The sequence below is a fragment of the Phycodurus eques genome, chromosome 9, assembly GCF_024500275.1.
Source record: "Phycodurus eques isolate BA_2022a chromosome 9, UOR_Pequ_1.1, whole genome shotgun sequence".
Taxonomy (NCBI): domain Eukaryota; kingdom Metazoa; phylum Chordata; class Actinopteri; order Syngnathiformes; family Syngnathidae; genus Phycodurus; species Phycodurus eques.
In genome coordinates this window covers 28,490,681-28,515,773 of record NC_084533.1, presented here as the reverse complement: position 1 = coordinate 28,515,773, position 25,093 = coordinate 28,490,681, and the positions used below count along the sequence as shown (strand labels likewise).

The 25,093-nt window shown below is 49.6% G+C and overlaps 3 protein-coding genes and 1 pseudogene across 3 annotated transcripts in view; all 4 read right to left on the bottom strand.

Annotated features, from left to right (window-relative positions):
• The window catches only part of LOC133407442 (protocadherin gamma-C5-like), a 276,972-nt gene extending 252,288 nt beyond the window's left edge, over positions 1 to 24,684 (bottom strand). Inside the window, exon 1 of the mRNA XM_061685357.1 lies at positions 22,202 to 24,684. Within this exon, the coding sequence (XP_061541341.1) occupies positions 22,202 to 24,589 (2,388 nt within the window). The 5' untranslated portion in view covers positions 24,590 to 24,684. The remainder of the gene's footprint in view (positions 1 to 22,201) is intronic.
• Positions 4,457 to 7,085, bottom strand: LOC133408047 (protocadherin beta-15-like; annotated as a pseudogene).
• LOC133408046 (protocadherin beta-15-like) lies at positions 12,543 to 15,054 on the bottom strand. The gene has a single exon (XM_061686534.1). It carries the CDS (start codon positions 14,946 to 14,948, stop codon positions 12,543 to 12,545), a length of 2,406 nt encoding a protein of 801 aa, XP_061542518.1. The 5' UTR covers positions 14,949 to 15,054.
• Positions 16,936 to 19,399, bottom strand: LOC133408045 (protocadherin gamma-A10-like). Its single transcript, XM_061686533.1, is given in 3 exon segments — positions 16,936 to 16,965; positions 17,029 to 19,290; positions 19,292 to 19,399. Coding segments are annotated over 3 exon segments (2,400 nt in total).
• Positions 24,685 to 25,093: the final 409 nt, after the last annotated feature.

Sequence of the window (25,093 nt, the reverse complement as noted above, 5' to 3'; positions counted from 1 at the left end):
AGCAGATGCTACTCTGGCACGAGTGGCCAGTATATGCAAATAGTGCAGCGTGGCGAGACAACTGCAGTGAGTGCACGAGTCATACATCATTGGCCCCACAGAAATGTGACAACCAACTCAAGTCAAAAAATTGCCAGCTTGTCGTCATGGAATTATAGGTTAGGTGTTTAGGAAGGTGATCGCAAGAGGGAAGAAGCTGTCGGAATGTCTACTAGTTCTCGTTTGCGTCGATCGGTAGCGCCTACCTGAGGGAAGGAGCCGGAAGAGCCGGTGACCGGGGTGCGGACGGTCCGAGAGGATTTCGCACGCCCTTGTCTTAGTTCTGGCGGCGTGCGAGTCCTCAATGGCGGGTAGGGGGGTACCGACAATCCTTTCGGCAGTTTTGATTGTCCGTGGCAGTCGGAGTTTGTCCTTTTTTGTAGCGGCGCCAAACCAGACTGTGATGGAAGAACAAAGGACTGATTCGATGACCGCTGTGTAGAACCGCCTCAGCGGCTCCGATGGCAGGCCGTGCTTTCTCAGAAGCCGCAGGAAGTACATCCTCCGCTGGGCCTTTTTGAGGACGGAGTTGATGTCGGTCGCCCACTTCAGGTCCTGAGAGATTGTAATTCCCAGGAACTCGAAGGTCTCGACGGTTGACACAAGGCGGCCGGACAACGTGAGGGGCAGCTGTGGCGAAGGATGCCTCCTGAATTCCACGATCATCTCTACCGTCTTGAGCGTGTTCAGCTCCAGGTTGTGTCGGCCGTACAATGCTCCGCAAGACCGCGAGGTGCAGATGAAAGGTTTTACGACGTCCGCGCGCAAGATACAGTCGACAAGATTACTTTTCACCGTGTCCTCCGATCGGGAGGCCCTCGTCCAGGAAACCGACCACGTCCCATCGTTGCAAAGTTTGAACACTTTCAGCAAATCCGAAGGTCGGGAAGCGTCGAGGGACTTCGTTTGGAATGAACGACCAGTTCCGCAAGGAGATGAATGAGAGGCGTAGAGTTTTGTACCCGTTGATGAAGGAGTTCCGCGACAAAGGCAAACGAGCGCGGTTCGTTGTCGACAAGCAAGACGTCGACGGCCGACTGTTTCGTGATGCCAACGTCACGCCCTGGCTCTTTGTCGATAAGTACTACTTTTGATCTGTTGCCGTTATGAATTGTCAATAATGTGTTGTATTTCGTTTCACTTTTGCTTCGATCAACAAAAACGGACACACGCACGCCACCGGCATGAATCCTCACTCCTATCTCTCTGCTTTCCTGCTCTGCTTGCTTCCACACACACTGAACGCACAAGTCGCTCGAAACTCTTTTTGCGCACCACAAACCACCACCGCACACCATATTATCCCCATGTCACTGTTTGTTCGCTACCCTTCTATGTACCCTGGCTTTGCAGTACTTAAATATAGCATCTCTATCACCCTCTCTAAATAACATTCGTCAACACAATACCAAGAAATCTCCCGAAAACCGTCAAAAAAACAAACAAAAAAACAACAACAACAACAAAGAATGCATCGTACCAAATCTATTTAAAATGATGATATACACACACCCATTATATGTCACACTTAACATTCGTGTCTTGGAATGTCAACGGCATTCGATCACAGGCAAAGAGAATTAAGATTATGGTTTATACCACGACATTTAAAAGAGACCTCCTCCTATTACAAGAAACGCACCTTACGAAGTCAGAAGAAAAATGCCTCATTGACTCGAATTTCACTCAGGTTATCTCGGCCTTTCATAACTGTAGACCAAGAGGGGTCTCAATACTAGTCCATAAAAGACTACTTTTGACAATAAATAGTACAGTAGCGGATCCAGAAGGCCGATATATCATTTTACAGGCTACAATATTTAACAAGCTTTATCCAATTGTCAACGTATACGCTCCAAATAAAGATGATCCAGCCTTTTTTCACATGCTCTTTTCGCACTTGTGAAACTTGTCAGCCACTTCTACAATTATTATGGGAGGTGATTTTAACCTTACGCTAAATCCCCTAATAGGTTGCTCAAATCTCAAAAATAGTAATCAGCCACAATGCTCCAATATACTACAGCAGCATACGGAGGACTTTGGTCTCGTGGACGTACGGAGGCTGGGCGGCCGGTTGTCGGGGCGCCTCGGTGGGGCAGGCGGACCGCCCCGGGTCCCGTCCGCCGGGCTGCTCTCGGGTGGACCCCTGGGCCCGATCCCGGCCCTCGATTGATCGGGTGGGGTCCTCAGCCACCGCGGTGCGGGCACAGCAATTTCAGGACACGTCTGTCAGTCTTTGTGTCAAACGGTGTCAATTCACTTGCATGTATCCGCAGACACACACCCCTAGGACTCATTCACTGGCTGTGGGCTCCCGCATTTACTGCGACAAACAACTCATGAATATGCAAATCGCTTGTGTGCCCCCCTCACTTATACTCTGCTCCTGTAGACTTTTATAATTTACATCATTAATGCCACCACACTGCAGTTGTACAGCCGGGTTCACCACCCTGGTCCTGCGTGTTTCTTCTCCTGTCTTTGTCCTGTTCCATCTTGTCCTGTCCTTCCCTCACAGGGTGTAGCACTGCAGCCCCATGCAACACTCATATTTAACATTTCATTGTTGGAGATAATGTAATGATTGACTTCTCTCATCCTATTTGCAATTAGTGCTTTTTCTTTTGTCTTTGTTTCTTTCTCCCTTCGAGAAACTTTGTTCTGTTCAACTGATCAAATCTGATTCCCAATAAAACTCAATTATAATACCACAGCAGTACCTTAAAAACTCCATTGTGACACAGCAAAACTGTTCCGGCATAAAAGGGATACAGGTTTTACAAAAACTGAGCACAACACGAAACCTCATCGGCTTTACATTTCCTCTCATTAACGGAGACGCTTACTGTATCTGTTCTTTTTTTTCTCTTTCGTACAAAGGATTTATAAACAGACCGCCGTCTTTCTGAAGTATATCTTTCAAAAACATTGTAACAAAACAAGAAAAGTCGAGCCAAAAGGAGAATTGACAGACTCCTCTTTTATGACTCATTTAATCAGAGTTTGGGATCGTGCGATATATTTCTATGTTGCTGCTTACAGGACACTAGGACACACACACTCGCTTTTGTTTGTAAAAACTGACCACAATGTTATGAACACACACACACACACACACGCACGCACCACAGACATACCGATAACATTCAGGCTGAGATCAGTTGAGAGATGTTTTGATGAGGAGCCGCTGAGGAAACTGACTGTTATCTGAAAAGAGGTACCACTCGGCTTACGGATCCCACGAGAGAAGGAAGAGAGTCCGGTGCACTTCACGCTTCCATCCGACCATAGCCTTGGAATCCATGAAACTGATAAATTGGTATTCTTGGTTTCGTTGTATTAAATCCTCCAAGACAAGTCTAGTGTCTCAAGATTCTTATTTGGAAACAAGATCACCACCAAACATTCAAAGAACCGGGAAGAAGAAATCCTATCAAGAACTTTTTCTTTACGAGGCCGGCTGACTAATACTCGGTCGGGCCTCACTGAAGTCCCGATTGGATGAACTGCATATTCATTCTGTATCTTAATTTTTCACCTGAACGAGACATTCAATTTCGATGAGTGCAGCAATTCAGGGGAGGCCTTTTCCATCGATTGTGACTCTGCCCCATCGCGCAAAGCAATATCCATAAAGGGCAGCTCGGATCGTATAAGTATTGTATCATTATTTTTCTTTCAACACAGAACAATAAAGAGCCACATATATAAATATGTCGCGACGTATATGAATCAAACAACTATGGAGGAAATTAAAAAACAAAAATTGCAAAAGCAGGAATTCTACTGACAACAAGGACAGGAAATCATTTCCAATGGAAACATTTACCCTATTTAATAAATGAAAGAAGGGAGATTACATGATACTGAAACTGTGGACCACATTCTCCACTTAAATTGTTGTCAACTTACAAGTTTCAAGTTAAACACAAACAGTGTTTAATTGTTGGTCAATTGTGAGACGGACCCACTCTCCAAAGTGACAAAAATGTAAAAGGTCCTAAGCGTTGCACGGCTGAATAATACCGGCATCTGTCTCAAGACCAAATGAAACTACAGGTAAAACCGCACGATCATTTTCAACCGCTCATCCCGTTCAGTTTACAGGGAGCTGGAAGCAATCCCAGCTGATTTTGGCCAAAAGGTAGACTCCATCATGGAGTAGTCACTGAATAGTCAATCGGGGAACATTCAGCCAGCGAAATAACTTTTAGCAAATACTGTCAGTGAGTGAGAAACAAGGGATTGTCAGTCGTGCACACCACGACACTGGGAAAAGCAAGTATCACAAGACTGAGCTTTTCAGACACTGATCAAGTAAGTGTTTTCAGTTTAAAAGCCTACCAAAAGGAACTGGACAATCATTTTAACGGTTTAGCATATACGAATCAAAATGCACACAAACATGTCATGATTAGAAAGGTTGAAGATGCGGGAAAGGACACTTGCGCTTGGAAATGATTTGAATGTACAGGCTCGGGCAAATGGAATTGTGACAACAAAACCTTTGAGAAAAATAAAAGGCATTAATGTTCGTGCCTACCTCAAGAGTGGGTCGAAAGAATCGCGAAGCTCGTCATCGAAGTCGCTGGGAATCTTCGCGAGCGCGCGGTCAGCGGGCAGCGTGTCGTCATCGTAAGAACGCACAAAGTTGAAGTCGCTGGTCCTGGAGCCCGTCGTCAAGTAGGCGTCGTAGTCGTAGGCGCCGCCTAAAGTTCCCGCGCCGTCGACATCTGCGTAATCAGGAGGGAGGTACGCGCCGGGGACGGCGACCGCTCCGTCCGACGACAGTCTGGGCTTTCTCCTGCGGCAAAAGCTCCCAGCCAGGACCGCCGCCATGAAGGTCACAAAGAAGGCGGACACGGACACCAGCGCCACCGTCAGATAAGAGGTGACTTTGGAATTCTTCTCCCGCTCGTCGGAGGAAACGTCCATGAGTTCCGGCAACTCGGCCGAGTTATCGGAAAGAAGTAAATACACGGAGCAGGTGGCGGAGAGAGGGGGCTGTCCGTTATCTTTCACCGCCACCATCAGGTTCTGCTTCACGCCGTCAGATTGGCAAATGTCCCGCCGGGTCCTGATCTCTCCACTGTGGAGACCGATGGCGAAAAGTCCCGGATCCGTGGACTTGACTATATGATAGGACAGCCGGGCGTTCTGTCCGGAGTCGGCGTCCACCGCTATCACTTTGGACACCACGGAGCCTCCGTGCGCAGCTTTGGGGACCAGCTCGGTCACGAAGGAGTCGCCCTCCGGGGCGGGGTACAGTATCTGAGGAGAGTTGTCGTTCACGTCCCGTATCCACACGCTGACGCTCACGTTGCTGCTCAGCGGAGGAGAACCCTTGTCTCTGGCCACCACGTGGACTCGAAAACTCCTCAAGTCTTCGTAATCCAAGGAGCCCGCGGCGCGGACGGCCCCCGTGTCTCCGTCCACCGATACGTAGGAGGACGCCGGGGCGCCGTTCACCTCGGCGCCCGCCAACAGAGAATAAACCACCGTGCCGTTCTGTCTCCGGTCGGGGTCTCGGGCGCTCACCCGACACAAAGCCGAGCCGGCTTCGTTGTTTTCGCTCACGTAGGCGCTGTAGGACTCTCGCTCGAACGCGGGCGGGTTGTCGTTGACGTCGGCGACGGACAGGCGAAGACTTTTCCGGGAGGACAGAGGAGGAGAGCCCTCGTCGCTGGCGCCGATTGTAATGTTGTAATCGGACACCAGTTCGCGGTCCAGCCGGCCGCTCGTCACCAGAGAATAATAGTTCTTGATGGAAGGAACTAAGCGGAAGGGGACGTCTCGTCGGACGGAGCAGCGGACCTGCCCGTTCCGCTCAGAGTCTCTGTCCTGCACGTGAACGATGGCCACCTCGGTGCCGGGCGGCACGTTCTCCGCCACCGGGTCGGTCAGCGACTTGATATTTATCACCGGGGCGTTGTCATTCACGTCAATTATATTAATAATTACCTTTGTCTTGGAAGAGAGGCCATAACCGTCTTTAGCTTCAACAAAAACTTCATGGCTTGTTGCATCTTCATAATCCATTTCGCCCGCCACAACAATTTCTCCAGTTTTCTGATCGAGTGAAAACATATTTCTCGCTTTTTCAGAAAGCCGGCTAAACTCGTATGTGACTTCTCCGTTGATTCCTTCATCTGCGTCCGATGCGCTCACGGTGATAATTGCGGTCTTCAGGCCTGCGTCTTCTTTCACAGAGGTTGTATAAACAGCCTGAGTGAAAACTGGGGCGTTGTCATTGGCATCGAGTACGACGACATGTATGACCACAGTACCAGATCTCTGAGGAGAACCACCATCCACGGCCGTCAGCAATAATTTCATTTCCTGCTGCTCTTCTCTGTCCAGCTCCTTTTCTAAAATCAGCTCACCGTCAACATTTGTCGTTTGAATGCGAAACACAAAATTGGAGTTTGGCTGCAAAATGTAGTTTTGAACGGAATTAGTTCCAATATCCAAGTCATGAGCTGCATTAATGCGGTATTTTGCTCCTTTGGCAGCGGACTCGCTTATTTCCAGCTTGACGAAATCTTTGGAGAAAGTGGGAGAATTATCATTCACATCCTGAATTTGCAAAGACCAACGGTGCAATTCCAAAGGATTCTCCAGCAGCAGGTCGAATTTCAGAACGCACGAAGGCTTCTCCCCGCAGTGCTCCTCGCGGTCAATTCGGTCCGCAGCCGTTAAATCCCCTGTACGGAGGTTGATTCCGCAATACTGCCTGTTGTTTTTTTCCATGTCAACACGAGCTTTGCGAGCAGACAATGTCCCCACATCCAGTCCGAGATCCTTGGCCAAATTTCCAATGACAGATCCGCGTTTCAGCTCCTCTTGAACAGAATAGCTGAGGTCTCCGTGTGCGCATCCGACCGAGACAAAGAAAAAGCCCAAGCTCCACGTTTGCACGAAATACATGTATAAATGCGCCATTCTCTGACAGAACCGCAAATGACTCAACTGGAATTTGAAGAGTCACGAGCTCATTTGCTCCCACTCGGATTTTTCCTTTGTCTTCTGCGTTTAACGCGACGAACAACACCGGATCGAAATGTGCGGCGTGCAACGTCCAAATAACATTGTGAATCCTCTGCTGGTCTATGGTGACACCAAGTGTCCAGTTCACATACTGCGGTTGGAATATGCCGGACTGGATTCATGTATTCTTTTTGTATACACGAGTGAGAAAAAATGACCTCGTGCACGCATCCTTGATATGAATGACGCTCGCAGTGCTCCTTCAGTGCCACTGCAAATAATTCCTGACTAAGAACGAGATACAACTGCACGTCGGGCCTTTAAAAGCGTGGATGACGCCTCAAAGGGAGAAAGGCCTCCTAAAATGAACACCTGACTCTATCGTTGAGTCACAATTGTCCAAATTGAATGATGAGTTGGTTTCAAGAGTTTGGATTAGATTACAGAATAGGATTAAACCTTGAACGTTGCCAGGTACATTGAATGAACAACGATTTTGAACGGTGGAAAGACGAATTTCCGACACGGGTCAGTCGTTTCTGAGTTTGGCACTCTTTGTTGCAAGCGATAGCATTTCACTTGCCTGAGTGAAAAAGAAAATGAAGTCAGGTCACAGTTGCAATGTGCAATTTTCTCAATTCCTCACAGAATGAAATGAAACCCTTTGTACTGAACTCGAAAAAAGGCGGTCTCAACAAAATTGTTTTCCATGGACAACAACAACGACGAGAACATTGTTTCAGAGTTTTTTTTATTTTTATACGACAAGTGTCTGATTGTTAAATAGACATTTGGAGAAAAGTATTTCATGATTACAATGACGGAAAATCAAGAAAAGCGGAACTACGTCAAACTATATTCCATGAGCCGCAGCGATATTCAGCACCAAGGTGTCAACGAAACAACACTTCTCTGTATGAATGTCATTTTACAGAAAACGACACATGCATCAACAGTTGGTCCAGTTTCTCCATCAGACATCCTGGAAGAAACGACTGAAGAAAATGTGGAAAACAATGAAATCTGCATTTGGAGTCGTCTGAACAGGTGCAAGAGAGATGAGAATGAACCCGCTTGTGATATAGTTAAGCCGCATTTGCTGAAATTGTTCATCGACTCACCCATCCATCAGTTCGTTTGTTTTGAACAAGCTCTCGTTTCAGCTCAAACGAATTGTTTTTCCAAAATAATCTGTCTCAATTAAAAGTAACCCAAAATAGTGATTTGACAGAGTAGCAATTCTAACCCAAAAGCAGCCAACTTCCAACAGCTCCTCCTTGTCAGATGATGATTTTGAAAACTATTTCCCCAAAAATCTCACTGAGGAACGAGATTTAGGACACCGTGCCTCAACCCTTGCAAAAGTGACGAATGACCTCCTGCTAGCTATGGATTGCAACACACGTCATCAATACTATTACAGCTCGACCTCAGCGCTGCCTTTGATACCGTCGCTCCCAATATACTCATCGATCGCCTCGAAACGTGTATCGGTACGACGGCCCCAGCACTTTCTTGGTTTTGATTTTATCTCCCAGATAGGATGCACCGTGGAATTCATGGTCATGCGATGTCTGAGTGTAATCATGTCATTTGTGGAGTCCCGCAGGGATCGGTCCTCAGCCCTCTCGTTCAGTCTTTATATGCTGCCGCTTGCCAAGATCATACGCAGATATAATATTAGCTTTCACTGTCACGCCGACGATACTCAGATGCACATCACATTAAAATTAACTAGCCCACGCGATTGCGCTAATCTGGAGTCGTGTCTCGCTGAGATCAAACCGTGGCTGTCCTGTCGTGTTTTGCTTCTTAACACTGAAACTGAGGCTGTTGCCGTTTCCTGTTGCTGCACCGACCAACTGCGACAAGATCTGAGGTGGACCACTTCCCCCGGAGTCGTTGCCATGGAGAATTCTGATCTAACCGACAGGGGCCAGGTCCTAAAGAAAAACCAACAAAGACATCTACCCTGCTGCGTGTTTTCTCGTTAAATTGACTCTTATGCCATCTTCGTGAACATTGTACAGCATCATAGTGTGTGATAAATGTTGCCCGCTCGACATCCACTGCAGCCTGGTCACCCTGGAAGGGGGATCCCCTAATCTGCAGTCCCTTTCTCAAGGGGTCTTCTTCCCCAGACGGGGTTTTGAGTTTTTCCTTGCCCGATTGTGGGGTTTATATTAAGGGATCCCCTCCTTGAGCCGTCACCGTGTCGTGGTGGAGGAGTTTGTGTGTCCCAGTGATCCTAGGAGCTAAGTTGTCTGGGGCTTCATGCCCCTGGCAGGGTCACCCATGACAAACAGGTCCTAGGTGAGGGACCAGACAAAGCACGCCTCAAAGACCCCTAAAGATGACGACAAACAATGGGCTTCGTTTTCCCTTGCCCGGACGCGGGTCACCGGGGCCCCCCACTGGAGCCAGGCCTGGTGGTGGGGCTCGAAGGAGAGCGCCCTGTGGCCGGGCCTGCACCCAATGGGGCCCGGCCGGGCACAGCCCGAAAGGGTAACGTGGGTCCCCCTTCCCATGGGCTCACCACCTGTGGGAGGGGCCATAGGGGTCGGGTGCAGTGTGAGCTGGGCGTTGGCCGAAGGCGGTGACCTTGGCGATCCGATCCCCGGCTACAGAAGCTGGCTCTCGGGACGTGGAATGTCACCTCTCTGGCAGGGAAGGAGCCCGAGCTGGTTTGTGAGGTCAAGAAGGTCCGACTCGATATAGTCGGACTCGCCTCCAAACACAGCTTGGGCTCTGGTACCAGTCCTCTCGAGAGGGGTTGGACTCTCTTTCACTCTGGAGTTGCCTACGGTCAGAGGCGCCGAGCAGGTGTGGGTATACTTATTGCCCCCCGGCTCGGCGCCTGTACGTTGGGGTTAACCCCGGTGGACGAGAGGCTAGCCTCCCTCCGCCTTGGGGTGGGGGGACGGGTCCTGACTGTTGTTTGTGCCTATGCACCAAACAGCAGTTCAGAATACCCACCCTTTTTGGAGTCCTTGGAGGGGGCGCTGGAGAGTGCTCCCGCTGGGACTCCATTGTTCTGTTGGGGGACTTCAATGCTCACGTGGGCAATGACAGTGAGACCTGGAAGGGCGTGATTGGGAGGAACGCCCCCCCCCCCCGATCAGAACCCGAGTGGCGTTCTGTTATTGGACTTCTGTGCTCGTCACGGATTGTCCATAGCGAACACCATGTTCAAGCATAAGGGTGTCTACACGTGCACTTGGCACCAGGACACCCTAGCGGAATGCAGCTCTGGTGGTCGCTGAAGCAAAAACTCTGGTATGGGAGGAGTTCGGTGAGGCCATGGAGAAAGACTTCCGGACGGCTTCGAGGAAATTCTGGTCCACCATCCGACGTCTCAGGAGAGGAAAGCAGTGCACCACCAGCACTGTGTATAGCGGGAATGGGGCGCTGCTGACCTCGACTCGGGACGTTGTGAGTCGGTGGGGAGAATACTTCGAAGACCTCCTCAATTCCACCGACACGCCTTCCCATGAGGAAGCAGAGTGTGGGTTCTCTGAGGCGGGCTCTCCTTTCTCTGGGTTTGAGGTCACCGAGGTAGTTAAAAAGCTCCTCGGTGGCAGGGCCCCGGGGGTGGATGAGATTCGCCCGGAGTTCCTAAAGGCTCTGGATGTTGTGGGGCTGTCCTAGTTGACACGCCTCTGCAACATCGCGTGGACATCGGGGACAGTGCCTCTGGATTGGCAGACTGGGGTGGTGGTCCCCCGTTTTTAAGAAGGGGGACCGGAGGGTGTGTTCCAACTACAGGGGGACCACACTGCTCAGCCTCTCTGGTAAGGTCTATTCAGGGGTGCTGGAGAGGAGGGTCCGTCGGGAAGTCGAATCTCAGATTCAGGAGGAGCAGCGTGGTTTTCGTCCTGGCCGTGGAACAGTGGACCAGCTCTACACCCTCGGCAGGGTCTTCGAGGGTGCATGGGAGTTCGCCCAACCAGTCTGCATGTGTTTTGTGGACTTGGAGAAGGCGTTCGACCGTGTCCCTCGGGGAGTCCTGTGGAGGGTGCTTCGGGAGTATGGGGTACCGAACCCCCTGATACGAGGTGTTCGGTCCCTGTACGACCGGAGTCAGAGTTTGGTCCGCATATCCGGCAGGAAGTCGGACTCGTTCCCGGTGAGGGTTGGACTCCGCCAAGGCTGCCCTTTGTCGCCGATCTTGTTCATAACTATTATGGACAGAATTTCTAGGCGCAGCCGGGGCGTAGAAAGGTTCCGGTTTGGTGGCCTCAGTATTGCATCTCTGCTTTTTGCAGATGATGTGGTTCTGTTGGCTTCATCGAGCCGTGAGCTCCAACTCTCACTGGAGCAGTTCGCAGCCGAGTGTGAAGCGGCCAGGATGAGAATCAGCACCTCCAAATCTGAGACCGTGGTCCTCAGTCGGAAAAGGGTGGCTTGCCCTCTCCGGGTCGGGGATGAGATCCTGCCCCAAGTGGAAGAGTTCAAGTATCTTGGGGTCTTGTTCACGAGTGAGGGAAGAACGGAAAGGAGCTAAGCCGAAAGGCGAAGCTCTCAATTTACCAGTCGATCTTCGTTCCTACCCTCACCTAAGGTCACGAGCTGTGGGTCGTGACCGAAAGAACAAGATCCCCGGCTACAAGTGGCCGAAATGATTTTCCTCCGCAGGGTGTCCGGGGTCTCCCTGAGAGATAGGATGAGAAGCTCGGTCATCCGGGAGGATGTCAGAGTAGAGCCTCCCGGACGCCTCCCCGGTGAGGTGTTCCGGGCACGTCCCACCGGGAGGAGACCCCGGGGACGGCCCAGGACACGCCGGAGAGACTACGTCCTTCGGCCGGCCCGGGAATGCCTCGGGATCCCCCCGGAAGAGCTGGATGAAGTGGCTGGGGAGAGGGAAGTCTGGGCGTCCCTGCTCAAGCTACTGACCCCGCGACCCGACCCGGATAAGCGGAAGAAAATGGATGGATGGATATTAAGGGATGTCGTCAGTTTTTTTTTCCAATTTTGGGCCTGGGAAGCCCTTTGAGACTCTGTGATTAAGGGCTACACAAACATAGTTGACTTTTTTCTTTTTTAACCACAGTTCTTGTTGAGGGTTTGGGAAAGATTGAAACTCATCCCAGCTGACTAAGTGATTTAATGTTCAATTTAGCAGACTGTTTATAGAAATAGAAACATTAACATTGACCCTCAGCATAAAAATGACCACAGCAACAAAATAGGTTTACAGAAAAAAGTAAGCTCCGTGACAACAACAAGCATTTTCCATCATGTATGAGCAAAGGAAGGAAGTAGGAAAATTGTAAAAATCTTGATAGTACCGAGGTCAAACATCAATGTCTTCCTCAATGAACAAAGTTGACTGGATTGTCCCAAGGGGCTCAGCAGTCCAACAATTTCAAAGTGCAGACATACAAAAGATGTGTGCTAAAGTCGGAAGAACAAAGTCATGATTTGTCTTCTACAGTAAAGCAGGAAGTGGCGAGATCATAATAGGGAGCAGAAACCAATGCAAAGACATGAAAATCTGCCACAAGGTTCCTACCTCAGAGTGGGTCGAAAGAATCGCGAAGCTCGTCATCGAAGTCGCTGGGACTCTTCGCGAGCGCGCGGTCAGCGGGCAGCGTGTCGTCGTCGTAAGAACGCACAAAGTTGAAGTCGCTGGTCCTGGAGCCCGTCGTCAAGTAGGCGTCGTAGTCGTAGGCGCCGCGTAAAGTTCCCGCGCCGTCGACATCTGCGTAATCAGGAGGGAGGTACGCGCCGGGGACGGCGACCGCTCCGTCCGACGACAGTCTGGGCTTTCTCCTGCGGCAAAAGCTCCCAGCCAGGACCGCCGCCATGAAGGTCACAAAGAAGGCGGACACGGACACCAGCGCCACCGTCAGATAAGAGGTGACTTTGGAATTCTTCTCCCGCTCGTCGGAGGAAACGTCCATGAGTTCCGGCAACTCGGCAAAGTTATCGGAAAGAAGTAAAAACACGGAGCAGGTGGCGGAGAGAGGGGGCTGTCCGTTATCTTTCACCGCCACCATCAGGTTCTGCTTCACGCCGTCAGATTGGCAAATGTCCCGCCGGGTCCTGATCTCTCCACTGTGGAGACCGATGGCGAAAAGTCCCGGATCCGTGGACTTGACTATATGATAGGACAGCCGGGCGTTCTGTCCGGAGTCGGCGTCCACCGCTATCACTTTGGACACCACGGAGCCTCCGTGCGCAGCTTTGGGGACCAGCTCGGTCACGAAGGAGTCGCCCTCCGGGGCGGGGTACAGTATCTGAGGAGAGTTGTCGTTCACGTCCCGTATCCACACGCTGACGCTCACGTTGCTGCTCAGCGGAGGAGAACCCTTGTCTCTGGCCACCACGTGGACTCGAAAACTCCTCAAGTCTTCGTAATCCAAGGAGCCCGCGGCGCGGACGGCCCCCGTGTCTCCGTCCACCGATACGTAGGAGGACGCCGGGGCGCCGTTCACCTCGGCGCCCGCCAACAGAGAATAAACCACCGTGCCGTTCTGTCTCCGGTCGGGGTCTCGGGCGCTCACCCGACACAAAGCCGAGCCGGCTTCGTTGTTTTCGCTCACGTAGGCGCTGTAGGACTCTCGCTCGAACGCGGGCGGGTTGTCGTTGACGTCGGCGACGGACAGGCGAAGACTTTTCCGGGAGGACAGAGGAGGAGAGCCCTCGTCGCTGGCGCCGATTGTAATGTTGTAATCGGACACCAGTTCGCGATCCAGCCGGCCGCTCGTCACCAGAGAATAATAGTTCTTGATGGAAGGAACTAAGCGGAAGGGGACGTCTCGTCGGACGGAGCAGCGGACCTGCCCGTTCCGCTCAGAGTCTCTGTCCTGCACGTGAACGATGGCCACCTCGGTGCCGGGCGGCACGTTCTCCGCCACCGGGTCGGTCAGCGACTTGATATTTATCACCGGGGCGTTGTCATTGATGTCATTGATGTTAATAATGACTTTTGCCTCAGAGGTAATACCATAACCGTCTTTGGCTTCAACAAAAACTTCATGGCTTGTTGCATCTTCATAATCTATTTCGCCCGCCACAACAATTTCTCCAGTTTTCTGATCGAGTGAAAACATATTTCTCGCTTTTTCAGAAAGCCGGCTAAACTCGTATGTGACTTCTCCGTTGATTCCTTCATCTGCGTCCGATGCGCTCACGGTGATAATTGCGGTCTTCAGGCCTGCGTCTTCTTTCACAGAGGTTGTATAAACAGCCTGAGTGAAAACTGGGGCGTTGTCATTGGCATCGAGTACGACGACATGTATGACCACAGTACCAGATCGCTGAGGAGAACCACCATCCACGGCCGTCAGCAATAATTTCATTTCCTGCTGCTCTTCTCTGTCCAGCTCCTTTTCTAAAATCAGCTCACCGTATTTACTGCCATCGTTGGTTGTTTGAATGCGAAACACAAAATTGGAGTTTGGCTGCAAAATGTAGTTTTGAACGGAATTAGTTCCAATATCCAAGTCATGAGCTGCATTAATGCGGTATTTTGCTCCTTTGGCAGCGGACTCGCTTATTTCCAGCTTGATGAAATCTTTGGAGAAAGTGGGAGAATTATCATTCACATCCTGAATTTGCAAAGACCAACGGTGCAATTCCAAAGGATTCTCCAGCAGCAGGTCGAATTTCAGAACGCACGAAGGCTTCTCCCCGCAGTGCTCCTCGCGGTCAATTCGGTCCGCAGCCGTTAAATCCCCTGTACGGAGGTTGATTCCGCAATACTGCCTGTTGTTTTTTTCCATGTCAACACGAGCTTTGCGAGCAGACAATGTCCCCACATCCAGTCCGAGATCCTTGGCCAAATTTCCAATGACAGATCCGCGTTTCAGCTCCTCTTGAACAGAATAGCTGAGGTCTCCGTGTGCGCATCCGACCGAGACAAAGAAAAAGCCCAAGCTCCACGTTTGCACGAAATAAATGTATAAATGCGCCATTCTCTGACAGAACCGCAAATGACTCAACTGGAATTTGAAGAGTCACGAGCTCATTTGCTCCCACTCGGATTTTTCCTTTGTCTTCTGCGTTTAACGCGACGAACAACACCGGATCGAAATGTGCGGCGTGCAACGTCCAAATAACATTGTGAATCCTCTGCTGGTCTATGGTGACACCAAGTGTCCAGTTGACATACTGCGGTTGGAATATGCCGGACTGGATTCATATTGCAGCGCTTACCTTTCCTGCCACTTAAATAATTCCCCCCAAAAAAATAAAAAATAAAGAGAGTCCGATACATTTACAAGTCAAGCATTTTAAAAAATGGACGGAGAAGGCACCACTACGGTCTTTTTGAATCAACGTAAAAGACATCTTTCGACCTCTTAAGTAAAATCTTCCTTGAGCGTTTTGCAACAATAATCACAATTCATTGATGAATCTCGTTCCAAACGTTTGAATTATACAACAATGTGATTAACCCTGAAACGTTTGCGGAATGACTTTAAAACTATTTTCAAGGGTAATCCACATTCACAATACAGACAGATTTATTTCCTACAAGGGTCAATTGTTTCGTTGTCTGGAACTTTTTGGGTGGAAGGAACAACATTTAATTTGCTTGCATGGCCAATAAGGACAGATATCAGTCGCCCCACGGTTGCTATTAAACATTTTACTCCATCCCTCACCGACTGAAACTCAAAGCTTTGCGCTTCTGTCTTTATATTTAAAAAAAAAGGCTGTGTCGACAAATTTGATATTCCGTGCAAAAAAAATCTTTCGGATTCATGTTTCAAAGTTATTTTTAAACGGCTAGTGAATATGTTGCAAAGTTATTTGGAGAAAACACTGTTTCATAAATGACAACAAAGGAAAAACAAGATCAAGGCAATTGACTCTCCATATACATCGCATGAACTGCAGCAAAAGATCGGCACCGAGGTCAGAGGTCAGAACGAAGCCAGGGTTTCTCAACTGGCGGGTCGGGACCTAAAAGTGGGTTGCAGAGCCTTTTCGGGTGGGTCGCAGACGGGTTACTCAAAATAGGATAGCATGATGCAGACTGTTACGCTTGCTTTGGTCAGCAAGCTTCATTTCTTAAAAAGAAGACAAACGATTGAAGTTGCACTTTCTAAAATGAAGGGATAAGTGCCAAGATAGAACATTTTGTACATGCAGTTATATTCATCCTTGGTTTCTTCACAAGGTGCTTTAAAGGCCACTTCAAACATGTAAGAATGAGTACTGTTTACAAATATGGTATTCATTTTTTCAAAGGCTATTTTGGAAGAATACATGTTCCGAGCTTCTTCAATAGCGGGTCACGACACGGCAACAATCGGAAAATGTGGGTCCCAGCGTGCAAAACGTTGAGAACAAACATCACCTCTCCTCCGCGTGTATCCAATTGTCCGGAAAATGACGCACGCATGAACAGCCGGCCCAGATTCTTCATCGGAGATGAGGCAAGAAATGACGAAAGGAAATGTTGAAAACAACTAAATCTGCATTTGGAATCGTCTGAACAGGAGCAAAAGAGACAAAAGTGATGCCAGTTGTGAGAAAGTCGAGCTGCATTTTCTGCACGTGTTCATCCATTCACCAAAATCCGTTTTCATGCGCCACTTCCTGTTTACGGTCACGAGAAACAGGGCCAATCCCAGCTGATCGGAGCGATCGAGTCAGCAGATCATGCACAGACAGAGAACAATCTGCGCTGAACATCACAAATCTTTCAAAATGAAAAATGCCACGACCACATAAAAGGTTGACGCAGGAAAAGCCAGCTTGATGAAAACAACAAAAAGCAATTTCCAGCAAATTAACGAATCTTGCAAGAATGTTGACACAAAGGAGGTCAAAGGTCATCAGTCACTTCTCAGGGAAAGTTGACTAGACTTCTCCCAATAGGCTTATCAGTACGAAAAAAAGTGAAGACGATGCAAAAGGGGTGTGGTCAAGTGGGGGGGGGGGGGGGAAATTCTATGATTTCTCTTCTAAAGCAGGAAGTGGCTAAATCAGAAATGGGAGCAGAAACCAATGCAAAGACATGAAAATCTGGCATAAGGTTCCTACCTCAAGAGGGTCGAAAGAATCGCGAAGCTCGTCATCGAAGTCGCTGGGATTCTTCGCGAGCGCGCGGTCAGCGGGCAGCGTGTCGTCGTCGTAGGAACGCACAAAGTTGAAGTCGCTGGTCCTGGAGCCCGTCGTCAAGTAGGCGTCGTAGTCGTAGGCGCCGCCGACATCTGCGTAATTAGGAGGGAGGTACGCGCCGGGGACGGCGACCGCTCCGTCCGACGACAGTCTGGGCTTTCTCCTGCGGCAGAAGCTCCCAGCCAGGACCGCCGCCATGAAGGTCACAAAGAAGGCGGACACGGACACCAGCGCCACCGTCAGATAAGAGGTGACTTTGGAATTCTTCTCCCGCTCGTCGGAGGAAACGTCCATGAGTTCCGGCAACTCGGCCGAGTTATCGGAAAGAAGTAAATACACGGAGCAGGTGGCGGAGAGAGGGGGCTGTCCGTTATCTTTCACCGCCACCATCAGGTTCTGCTTCACGCCGTCAGATTGGCAAATGTCCCGCCGGGTCCTGATCTCTCCACTGTGGAGACCGATGGCGAAAAGTCCCGGATCCGTGGACTTGACTATATGATAGGACAGCCGGGCGTTCTGTCCGGAGTCGGCGTCCACCGCTATCACTTTGGACACCACGGAGCCTCCGTGCGCAGCTTTGGGGACCAGCTCGGTCACGAAGGAGTCGCCCTCCGGGGCGGGGTACAGTATCTGAGGAGAGTTGTCGTTCACGTCCCGTATCCACACGCTGACGCTCACGTTGCTGCTCAGCGGAGGAGAACCCTTGTCTCTGGCCACCACGTGGACTCGAAAACTCCTCAAGTCTTCGTAATCCAAGGAGCCCGCGGCGCGGACGGCCCCCGTGTCTCCGTCCACCGATACGTAGGAGGACGCCGGGGCGCCGTTCACCTCGGCGCCCGCCAACAGAGAATAAACCACCGTGCCGTTCTGTCTCCGGTCGGGGTCTCGGGCGCTCACCCGACACAAAGCCGAGCCGGCTTCGTTGTTTTCGCTCACGTAGGCGCTGTAGGACTCTCGCTCGAACGCGGGCGGGTTGTCGTTGACGTCGGCGACGGACAGGCGAAGACTTTTCCGGGAGGACAGAGGAGGAGAGCCCTCGTCGCTGGCGCCGATTGTAATGTTGTAATCGGACACCAGTTCGCGGTCCAGCCGGCCGCTCGTCACCAGAGAATAATAGTTCTTGATGGAAGGAACTAAGCGGAAGGGGACGTCTCGTCGGACGGAGCAGCGGACCTGCCCGTTCCGCTCAGAGTCTCTGTCCTGCACGTGAACGATGGCCACCTCGGTGCCGGGCGGCACGTTCTCCGCCACCGGGTCGGTCAGCGACTTGATATTTATCACCGGGGCGTTGTCATTCACGTCAGTAATATCTATTCTAACTTTAGCATAGGAGGTCAGTCCCAAGCCGTCTTTAGCTTGTACACTAATTTCAAATGAAGCACTTTCTTCAAAATCAATTACACCGGTGACTTTAATTTCCCCCGTTGCGGGATCAATAGAAAATAAATGACCTTCGTCAGACACATGGCCGAAGTCATACGTCACATCTCCATTTACGCCTTGATCAGCATCAGTCGCCCTAACATGCATCACGGTTGTACCTGGAGGAGAGTTTTCAGGCAGGCTGGCTTTATAAAGGGCCTTGGTGAACACCGGCGCGTTATCATTCGCGTCCAGCACGGTGACGTGGATGACGACTGTTCCTGACCTCTGAGGGGAGCCGCCATCCAAAGCGGTCAGGAGCAAATTCATCTGACTTTGCTTCTCTCGGTCAAGCTTATTTTCGAGAACGAGTTCAACTTTGTTGTTGTCGACGGCGAGAATAAAGTTGTCATTTCTTTGTAGGTTGTAATTTTGAACAGCGTTTTGTCCTATGTCTGCATCATGAGCCTTTTCAATGGAAAAACGACTGCCCTTTTCTGCCGACTCCCTTATTTCCATTTCAATCAAATTATTTTTGAATTTTGGAGCGTTGTCATTTACATCTTGAATATGAAGACTCACGCGATGAAGCTCCAGAGGATTTTCAAACACCAGGTCCATTTTAATAACGCAAGATGCTTTCTTCCCACAAAGGCTTTCTCTGTCAATTCTCTCCGCAGTGATCAAATCTCCGGAGCTCGGATTCATCTCACAATACTGCTTACGTGTCCCTTCAACGTCAATACGGGCATGTCGTGCGGACAATGTCCTCGGGTCAACACCCAGATCTTTGGCAACATTTCCAACAACAGACGGAGCCTTTCATCTCCTCTGGAAGGGAATAGCTCAGATCTCCGTCGACGAGGCGCGTCTGAACAACCGCGGCAAAAAGAAACACCAAACGGCGCATAGAGAAATCCTCGACTGCCATGTTGACAGAAATCATCCAAAATGTGTTCGACCTCCTGTCCAAAAACGAAAATAAGATGCTTCTTGCACTAATTCCACAGCGGTCGACACAAAAATAGTCTTCAGATTCCAATCATCCGCAGCAAGACAAAGCAACCAGGATCCGTGCGTGAGAACAGCCGGACTGGGTGTGGGTTTGCCTTATACAAGCCAACAGCGACGCCAAGAGTCCATTTGTAGTAAAAGCACTCAATGCAAGAACATGAAAATGACTCTACAAATACTAACAATTGAATCCATGCCTCTGTGTCTCTTATGCAATCGCCAAAGACAAATGTCAAAATGGCAGCAAAAGTAACACTTTTGCAGAACCTCTTCGTGCAAACCATCATTTTAGTCTTCTGGTTTTGAAATATTACACCACTATGCATGTACATTCATTTGATTTTTCACGGATTCATAGGTGATATTGCACTTGATATGTTCTGCGATGTGCTATTTAACTCTCAAAATACTAAGGCTAAATGCTTTACGTGAAATGTGCAACAATCTCAAACTAAAACTCCTGTGAGAGCCATGTGTATTCAACCTATTCCGATTTTGTAGCATGAAGGAAAACAAAATTCAAGTGGAGTTGGGGTTGTTGGGAGTCTTTGAGCACCACGGACAGGTACCGGAAACGTTTCAGTCGCGCCGAGTTCATTTGCAGCATGAGGCAGGAGTTCTCAACTGCAGGCCTCATGCAGCCCGCAGGGACCAACGCTTCGCGCCGAACATGATCGGAAAGTCACAAAAAGTCAAACCAAGAACATTAAAAAAAAACATATATACACACATATATACACACATATATATATATATATATATATATATATATATACACACACACACTTCAAAAACATGTCTTTCTCAGAGTTTTACACATGATGACACGTGCAAAGTGCATTTGAGAGGACTTGACCATCAGTAAGGGAAAAAGTAAAACTGGAATTAATATTGCAAAAAAAAAAAAAAAAAAAGAAGAATTGTAATTTCATTGAAATTGCAGAATTGGAAAATGATATTGCATTCAGAACACACTGACAAGGAATACAGCAACAGTCAATGTCACCAAAAAAATACCAAGACTGAACAAAATGAACAATGTGACAACATGAGACAATTCACTTATACTTACATTCATTCAGAGCACAAAATTAGGAGGAATAAAAACATAAACTACTAGTATAAACGTGCATGTGTAAACCACACAAACATGACTTACATCAAGAAACGCCCAAACTTGGATGCATCACAATGGGGTTTATGTTCCTTTTCATTTATAATGTCCCCAAAAATATTCACATACAGCGGAACCTCGATAGACCCGACGAAAACAAGCGGGCGGTCGTCCGATATCGCGCTTTACCCCACTGGTGTGCTCGGTCACGGTGACATTGCGGATGTGCAGTACTCATCGTAGGCGAGTCGCTTTCATGAGCGGAGAGGAATTAGTGCTTCCTAGTTCCAAATCCGTTGCCAAAGACGAATGGCTTGACCAAAACAAAAATAAAAAATCTAATCAAATTTTACTGTACCAAAAATAGCTTGTTCCAGACTCCCAAGACATGTTCTGTACTCCTCAGCGTTAACATCGTATCCGTGCCGGTCTCTTTCTGCTCTCTTCACAATAAACAACACCATTACATCATGGCTGCCATGTCAATGCCCCACATTCAACATGGCTGCCACTGAGGCATGGGAGGCACCTATTGAGGACTTGTGTCGAGTCATAGTGTACATCTGTGACCCGGAAAGAGGTCAGTCCCATTCGCTGCCTGCGTTGCGCCACAGCGCCAGTCAACAACAGTGGCCAATTCTGGAACTAACAGACTTTGTCAACAGCAGTTTAAGTGACAAACGGAATCTATTTGTGGACACGTCGTTCGGTCCCGACGGTCCGTTTTGTCCGATGTCCGTTGTATCGGGGTCCGTTTTATCGAGGTTCCACTTTATATCATATTTACAATTTGCGATATTGCCTCCTTCGAGCGGAACAAGTTCGGGTTAAAAAAATAAATACAAAATAGCTGCATGTTTCTGGCATTTGCCTTTCCAAATAAAATTATGCTACAGTAACAAACATGTTGGGCAAGTTCATCATATTTTCTTCACACTTAAAAAAATATCGTTAAACAAGTCGGTGGTAATAACTGACGTCATTTAAGAACTTAATTGCAGACGTGCAACCTGCACTGGAGCAAGCCGAGTGCAACGACTCAAGAAGAGCGCAAAATGACAACGGAGGTCCACTGGGCACGGGCGCCACAGGTAAGACAGGAGCGGTTTCTCGGGACAATACTGTACTCGTTTCAGTGAAATTACGTTCTATCATGAAACCACAGTTATATCCAGAGGTGGCGGAACCGGGGAGACCTGGGGAGCATGTGCCCCCACTTTTTATTTCACCCAAATTGCCCCTTTTTTTTTTTTACCCTAAGTAACCCTTTGTGTGCATCCTAAAAGTATCCTCGTAACAACAAAAATCGCCCACCCGCCCGTCGACGATTGTTTTCCGAGGAGCAAAAGTTCCCTCAGAGCAGGAAGACGTGCCCCAAAAGAAATGCCCCCCAATGTTTCAAAGCCGTTCCGCCGCCCCTGTTAATTTCCCCATCTGTAACAAGTACAAGTCTGAAAGTTGAATATTTGTAACTAATACCTGCTAGATGTACTTTACAGATCACCAAACAGCAAATGGGCAGGAAAAGTATCAAGAAAGAAAAGCTCAATTGATTTCAATCATTTAGTAAAGGGAATTACTTTTTAATTAAAAAAAGACTCCTACCTCTGTGTCAAGATCTTCAAAAGGGTCATCGAAGTCGCTGGGAATCTTCGCGAGCGCGCGGTCAGCGGGCAGCGTGTCGTCGTCGTAGGAACGCACAAAGTTGAAGTCGCTGGTCCTGGAGCCCGTCGTCAAGTAGGCGTCGTAGTCGTAGGCGCCGCGTAAAGTTCCCGCGCCGTCGACATCTGCGTAATCAGGAGGGAGGTACGCGCCGGGGACGGCGACCGCTCCGTCCGACGACAGTCTGGGCTTTCTCCTGCGGCAAAAGCTCCCAGCCAGGACCGCCGCCATGAAGGTCACAAAGAAGGCGGACACGGACACCAGCGCCACCGTCAGATAAGAGGTGACTTTGGAATTCTTCTCCCGCTCGTCGGAGGAAACGTCCATGAGTTCCGGCAACTCGGCCGAGTTATCGGAAAGAAGTAAATACACGGAGCAGGTGGCGGAGAGAGGGGGCTGTCCGTTATCTTTCACCGCCACCATCAGGTTCTGCTTCACGCCGTCAGATTGGCAAATGTCCCGCCGGGTCCTGATCTCTCCACTGTGGAGACCGATGGCGAAAAGTCCCGGATCCGTGGACTTGACTATATGATAGGACAGCCGGGCGTTCTGTCCGGAGTCGGCGTCCACCGCTATCACTTTGGACACCACGGAGCCTCCGTGCGCAGCTTTGGGGACCAGCTCGGTCACGAAGGAGTCGCCCTCCGGGGCGGGGTACAGTATCTGAGGAGAGTTGTCGTTCACGTCCCGTATCCACACGCTGACGCTCACGTTGCTGCTCAGCGGAGGAGAACCCTTGTCTCTGGCCACCACGTGGACTCGAAAACTCCTCAAGTCTTCGTAATCCAAGGAGCCCGCGGCGCGGACGGCCCCCGTGTCTCCGTCCACCGATACGTAGGAGGACGCCGGGGCGCCGTTCACCTCGGCGCCCGCCAACAGAGAATAAACCACCGTGCCGTTCTGTCTCCGGTCGGGGTCTCGGGCGCTCACCCGACACAAAGCCGAGCCGGCTTCGTTGTTTTCGCTCACGTAGGCGCTGTAGGACTCTCGCTCGAACGCGGGCGGGTTGTCGTTGACGTCGGCGACGGACAGGCGAAGACTTTTCCGGGAGGACAGAGGAGGAGAGCCCTCGTCGCTGGCGCCGATTGTAATGTTGTAATCGGACACCAGTTCGCGGTCCAGCCGGCCGCTCGTCACCAGAGAATAATAGTTCTTGATGGAAGGAACTAAGCGGAAGGGGACGTCTCGTCGGACGGAGCAGCGGACCTGCCCGTTCCGCTCAGAGTCTCTGTCCTGCACGTGAACGATGGCCACCTCGGTGCCGGGCGGCACGTTCTCCGCCACCGGGTCGGTCAGCGACTTGATATTTATCACCGGGGCGTTGTCATTCACGTCAGTAATATCTATTCTAACTTTAGCATAGGAGGTCAGTCCCAAACCGTCTTTAGCTTCTACTCTCATCTCATATGACGTTTTCTCTTCAAAATCAGTCACACCTGTTACTTTAATTTCCCCCGTCGCAGGATCAATAAAGAATACATTCACATTAATGCCAGACACATGGCCGAAGTCATACGTCACATCTCCATTTACGCCTTGATCAGCATCAGTCGCCCTAACATGCATCACGGTTGTACCTGGAGGAGAGTTTTCAGGCAGGCTGGCTTTATAAAGGGCCTTGGTGAACACAGGCGCGTTATCATTCGCGTCCAGCACGGTGACGTGGATGACGACTGTTCCTGACCTCTGAGGGGAGCCGCCATCCAAAGCGGTCAGGAGCAAATTCATCTGACTTTGCTTCTCTCGGTCAAGCTTATTTTCGAGAACGAGTTCAACCTTGTTGTTGTCGACGGCGAGAATGAAGTGAGCATTCTTTTCTAAACGATATCTGTTCACGGCATTTTGTCCGATATCTGCATCATGGGCCTCCTCAATTGCAAATCGGCTTCCCCTTTCGGCCGACTCCCCTATTTCCATTTCGATTGAACTCTTTTTGAAGTGCGGCGAGTTGTCGTTCACATCCTGAATATGGAGACTCACGCGATGCAGCTCGAGAGGATTTTCCAAAAGCAGATCGACTTTGAGCACACACGACGGCTTCTTGTCACAAAGGCTTTCTCTGTCAATTCTCTCCGCTGCGATCAAATCTCCGGTGCGCAAATTCACGTGACAAAAACGTCTCCGAGCGTCCTCGAAATCAATCCGAGCTTTTCGCGAGGATAATGTGGCCAGGTCCACTCCGAGATCTTTGGCTACGTTTGCGATCGCAGACGAGCGCTCCATCTCCTCCGGAAGCGAATAGCTGAGATCTCCATGAACGAGGGGCAGCGTCGCCATCAAAGCGCAAATGCAGACAATCGGGCCCGCCGCTGAAATTCCTTTGTCTGCCATTGTTGCGAGAGGACACACACGTGCAGCTCTTCCAAATATGATCGACGAACAAAGTGCGTCGGGGTCGGAAATTCGATGGCAATGCTACATTTCAATCCCGCGGCGAGAAAATGAGAAAGATTCCTGGAGCGGCTTGAATTGGGCGAGGCGTGGGCGGAGATGTGTGCGATTTGCGTGAGCTCACAGCGGCACCACCTGTCCTTGCACGCTCGAGACATCTGCTTTTAGTTGCGCGCACGATAAATGCAAAAAACATATTGTTATTGCAGCATACGGTTCCAATCGAAATCCAATTTTTAAATATCATTTGAGCCAAGTTAAATAATAATAATAAAACAAGGGGATGAAACTTATTATTATTATCTTAGCTCGAATATTTGTATTTGTTTCATCCCCTTGTAAAGAATATATACAGTAAATTGCCAGCACAAAACCTTTTATGCTAGGCATACTTATACCTTACAATCCCACTTACACACACGACCTAAGAATGAATAATAATAA

Excerpts from the sequence above, each read along its gene's own strand:
- LOC133408046 (XM_061686534.1), bottom strand. The coding sequence starts at position 14,948 with ATGGCGCATTTATACATTTATTTCGTGCAAACGTGGAGCTTGGGCTTT.